Consider the following 5,266-nt stretch of genomic DNA (forward strand, 5'->3'; position numbering starts at 1 on the left):
TTTTTTTTCAGTTTTAGCTTTGTTTTCGAAATAAATAGTTGCTGGGATGACGTCTTGTCTGCTTTTGTCACGTGATCATTTGACAGTTTTGTGTCGCCACGTTTCTTTTTTTTCTGTCATTTTTTTGTATCTTTGCTATACGCAATCCGTTTAAGTAGCTGATAGGCTGATAACTGGCTTATACAGAAACTTGTAACTGTTTTCCCACAATCTATTTTGCTGCTGGAGAACATTTTCTCAAAAGACGTCGATTCATGAAATCACGTCAATGACAAAACGACATCATCCACCCTCTCCTCCCCAAACAGAAAACTGCCATGAAAATGTTGAGCTGAAACGTATTGCGGGTGATTGATGGGTGGGGCCCGTGGTAGTTTTCACCACTGCACCAGCATATCTCAACACTACGTAGACTAGAAAAATTACTAGAGTAACAGTTTTTGTTCGTCTCAATCATTAGGGTATTTAATTTAACAATGATCGCGTTTTGCGACCAGATTATATAGCGCAACTTGCTCGTTCAATCATAAAGTGCTACTATGATTAAAAGATCACTTCCTTTTTTTCTTTAGATTTTGAAAGCGTGATTGCTTAACACCCGACTGGAAACATTTTGAGCTTTGATTTTTATCCAAAGGCTATTTTACATTGATTGTGAGGTTTAGACTTCACGGTCCGCCATTACTTACGTCCAAAACTGACCGATTGGACCTCAGAGGGTTGGATCCAGGCAAAAGTGACGTCATTTACCTTCATCATGTAAACGCAGCTTATTGTATACGCAAAGCACGAGATTAAAAGTCTGAAAGCCCAAATCTCCTGTTCTGCGTATTAATTAATTCAGCCGCGTACACACGCATTGCATTTTGAGTCTTTGACTTCATTTTCTCCTCGATCCAGCTCTCTCAAGATTTTAAAGTTAGTAAAGGTGAACCATAAAAAAGGAAAATTACATTTAAAATAAACAGGTGTCTTCTGAATCAAGGCTTGAAGATTGGGTAACTTATTGTTTATAATTAATTAACATAGTTTTGAAATCCTGAGAAAAAAACAGAAGTGATTTTTTGGTCACAGTAGCACTTTAAGGAGAAACTTAAAGCTATTCCAATTTTTTCAAACTCTTTGGACTCGGCGCTTCAATTTTGGCAAAACATTTATGTCTACATATGAAAATCGATAGCTGGTTATGCCCGCAAACCGTTTGAAAATAAGACTCTTTGTTTGAAACCAATGCTACTAGAAACTTAAAAGGAGCTTGACAAACAACATTCTCAGGAATGGAATCAAATAACTTGGATAGCGGTGAATCCTTTGATGCCAGTGTGTATGCGTACTGAAGCAAAAAAAATGTAAAAGGAAAACATAAGATTTGAAAACTGTTCCCCAACCTTCTCTCGATCATCTACAGCATCAAAATGGCAGCATTGCAATTAATGCATCTTGAATGTGTCTATATCGATATGTCGGGCGGACGACAAACCGATGACGTTGCATCCATCACGTAAAGTTTTAAGCTTTTTAGGAACTTTGCCATGCATTTGGCCGACTGGATATCAGTTAGATCAATAGCACGTTGATGAAACGTTACGAAAAAAAAGCATTTAAAAAAACATGCCACAGGTTAATGCCGTAATGTGTGTTTATTTAACACCACTGCAGTGGAATGATACATCAGTGGCCACAGCTAATTACCTTATTCACATAAGAATTAATAATACTAGTTTTAATATTTAACAATAAATAAATAAATTATCACAGCTTATCATAATTTACTCAACTTCACAGTCATTAACTGTGCCTAAATATAGTTTACGTCATTGAAAGTGCGGCATCAGCGGATTTATTCACGAGTTGTCTGTGTCAAAAACCCGAAAGAGTGAGTGAGGGTTTTTGACACAAACAACGAGTGAATACAACCCCGTACAAAGCAATTTCTATGTCGTGAGCTGTTTATTACACGTAAGACGAGAATTTTCATTGAAATAGTTTTCTGAACGCCAAATAGAAACAAAAGCTCTCTAACAATGGAACCAAATGAAAATTTAATTTAATTCAATAACAAAGTACGAGATGCAGGAGTGATTGGCTTGGAAAGGCTTTTACGCTATCGTTGATTGGTTCTACTTCCACATGTGAAAGAGCTGTACGCCGTTCTGATTGGCTGTATAGGCTTTTTTCACATGTGAAAATAAAGCGTATAGATTTGTACAAATGAGCTTTATGGAATAAAATTATCATGTTATGTTTAATAAAGTTTGTTCTGGACATGAGCCGTTTTGAGACCTAGAGGGCCCAGACCTCAGTTTGTGGCCGTGTTCAACTACTTTTCTTTGGCGTTCCTAATAAATTTCAAGCATGCGCGCCTCATCTCCGTCTACTTACTGAAAGGGGATGAAGGCCAGTTAAAGCAAGGGTATCTACATATTAATTACTGGCTGGGGTAAGAAATTGAGGAGACCTTTCCTCTGTACCGACTCCATCAGATCAGACAAATAGTTAGACAGAGCAGAGCACACTGGAGAAGCAAGCGTGGAATAAATCGCAACTATAGGTCATGTAAGCTAACTCCGAAATACGTAAGGACTCTTATTGCATACAGACTTTTGCTTGCCTTTTTCACAATGTATTCAATATGTGCATTCCAAGTCATTACCAATTTGCACACCCAGGATCTTATAACTAAAGGCGCGATCAATTACGGTGTCCATTAACTTGCGCGCATTGATACGAAAAGGCTGGTCTTTTAATGAATTTATACTCTGCACTTTGTCGGATTAAGGTGCATGCTAGGCCCTGAGGCAAACCTGGCGGCAAATATGATAAGCAATGCGCGGGAGATAGCTGGGTGAGCATCGTGGTATGACTTCATATAAGGTTGTATCGTCTTCTACGCTTGTTCTATGGCGTAGGGTCGGTAAAAACCAACAGCTCTAGGAACGAGAATGGAATTGATTAACAACGGGTGGTAGGTGTCTGTGAACTAATGCAAGAAAAGGGCGACTGACAACATCAGCAAGAACCCCCTTAGGGTCATAGTGACACCAGAGAAGCCTCCAGAATCCATATGCATTGCTACTCTAGGCACCGTCGTAGTAGTACCAGTGTCTGCGCGGACAGTAGCCGTGACGGTGACCGTTGTGGTGACTGTCTTGGTAATAGCACAAGGTGATGGGGTTGGGGTTGTGGTGTCTGCGGAGCGTGGGAAACTTGCTTTGACAATTCGGTTATTGAGTGGCTGCACTGGACGATAGTTGCCAAATTCTGGTAAAGTGCCGTTCTTTTTGAGACTTCGCAAAAGGTCCAGCTAAAAACACAACGAAAGTCATAGTCAGAAATGTCTGGTACATTTCCTCAAGCCATCAGCTCCAAAGACTACAAATATTCAAATTCAAGAACTCTAATAGATGCGTAGTAAACACAACTTACGTAAAACTTAAAATAATTTAACCAATTTGCATAGGAAAAATATATGAATATCATATATTTGAACTTCGGAATCCATTAAATGATTTCTGATGAGAACCACGCTGGTTTTTATAAGACTTGTTTAATTTAATGGAGTCCGTAGTTAAAGGGGTATATATCAGGGAGTTTAAAAAAACAACGACAGCTACGGCAATTGACAGGGGCACAAAACAAGAGCATCACAGTAGAGCCGACCGCACGAACCAATGTAGCTTAGTTATTACTACGACTGTACCTGGTATTGCGATATGAAGACATGGTCCCTAAACACAGTCCACGTCACAGATTCCAGACAGGTAGGAGTGGTCAGAGAACCATTGTACCGGAAGAACTTAGTTTTGTCGGCAGGCAATAGATCGTGAAACGAAAAGGCTGGAACGTCCTTCACTGCGGTGACTGTAAAAAAGGCCGGAACAAGATACTACGTTAGTCCACAATGACCTAGCAGCTGATATGGTATATCCGTAGGGAAGAAAAACCTTTTAGGATTGTTTTCATTATTTGAGCTATTCTTTCGCCGGTAAAACGCACTTAACCTTCATATAACTATGAAAACCAATATCACTACTTACAAGACTCAATAAGCTTGTTGGCAGTTTCGAGGAATGAGAACGCTGTGTTGTTGTGTTCTCCAACCTGAAACAGGATGACAATCAATTAACCTCTTTTATACTCGATTGTAATGTCATCTAAAGAAAGCTATAGCCATCATCATCTTCATCCATCATTGTCGATTCTTACCTCAATCAAAAGACCAAGAACGGCAAGACCATCGGGTTTATCAATTGCTTCTGCGATGTTGGCATATTTTGTGTTGTAGCTGACAAAGTGTAACTGTAAAAGAGTGCAAAGTATTTACTTATGTTCCTGTGACATAGTTATGCGTTGACGACATGGCAAAGAGATAGGTATGGAATGATCTAGTTATAGAGCGCTGAGAAACAGAGGATTTCGTTACTTCTGTGCCGAAGACAAAAGTTATCGAGAGAGTCATCATTGAGTGTGAAGATTAATAATGGAAATCAATAAATTTCGATTCTTTTACTTACTTCTGCAGCATATTCCTTTCCGTCGACAGTGTGTTCTGATCCGACCATGTTGTTGGCTCCCCAATGAAAATGAAATTGAACTGTTGTATAAACGCCATTCAATCCTCCACCACTCACATTGTACACTCTAGGAGGAAAGGACATCTCCAGGGCATGGCCATTGTTGGAAGCAGTGAAAGTCTTGTTTAGTGTCTTGTTGTAGTTTTTTAGTGTGAAGGTACCCAGTTCTTTGTCGACAAATACCTTTGCTGTTTCGATGTCAATTGGTGATTGTCTTTTTCCAGTGCTGCAAGCTTCCTGCCAATTATGGGGACCTTGAATAAAAGCGATAACAATGTCATAAGACTTGCTAACTTTACAAAGCTTCTGTAAAAAGATGTCTGTATACTTGAGACAAGAATCCTTACCATCTAAAGCATTTGGATTGTAACTCCATTGAGCTAAAGGAGAAGAAGACAAAAAAGACGATGTTAGCACACAGCTTGTCTTGAATCACTCTCTCACTTAACGTTTTAAAAGTCTCCCACTTTTTATTTTCTATTTGTTAATGTAAGATTGTTTTAAAACTGTAACGTGAGACGTCATTTAACAGGATAACAGAAACGGAATACCGACAGCAGCTGAGAAAGAAGCATTTCACTCATACAGTAATATACCTGTGTTAGTAATTGTCAGAACTTGTATCTGGTATTCGATCAAAAAGATGTTGGCTAGTCGATACTGATATTGGCCGCTAGGAAAGCTAACTGTTT

General features: G+C 39.0%; 2 protein-coding genes across 2 annotated transcripts in view; one reads left to right on the forward strand and one right to left on the reverse strand.

Annotated features, from left to right (window-relative positions):
- Positions 1–50, forward strand: part of LOC138047110 (carbonic anhydrase 2-like) — a 15,524-nt gene extending 15,474 nt beyond the window's left edge. The window contains exon 8 of the mRNA XM_068893835.1: positions 1–50. This exon is cut by the window's left edge and continues 316 nt beyond it. The gene's annotated coding sequence lies outside the window, so the exon portion shown is untranslated.
- A 1,571-nt stretch (positions 51–1,621) lies between these two features.
- Positions 1,622–5,266, reverse strand: part of LOC138046755 (carbonic anhydrase 2-like) — a 9,103-nt gene continuing 5,458 nt past the window's right edge. Inside the window, exons 2-7 of the mRNA XM_068893343.1 lie at positions 4,922–4,995; positions 4,515–4,828; positions 4,207–4,299; positions 4,038–4,101; positions 3,701–3,861; positions 1,622–3,304 (exon numbers count right to left, since the gene is read on the reverse strand). Of these exons, the coding sequence (XP_068749444.1) occupies positions 2,981–3,304; positions 3,701–3,861; positions 4,038–4,101; positions 4,207–4,299; positions 4,515–4,828; positions 4,922–4,995 (1,030 nt within the window). The 3' untranslated portion in view covers positions 1,622–2,980. The remainder of the gene's footprint in view (positions 3,305–3,700; positions 3,862–4,037; positions 4,102–4,206; positions 4,300–4,514; positions 4,829–4,921; positions 4,996–5,266) is intronic.

The sequence above is a fragment of the Montipora capricornis genome, chromosome 4 (assembly GCF_036669925.1).
Source record: "Montipora capricornis isolate CH-2021 chromosome 4, ASM3666992v2, whole genome shotgun sequence".
Taxonomy (NCBI): Eukaryota; Metazoa; Cnidaria; class Anthozoa; order Scleractinia; family Acroporidae; genus Montipora; species Montipora capricornis.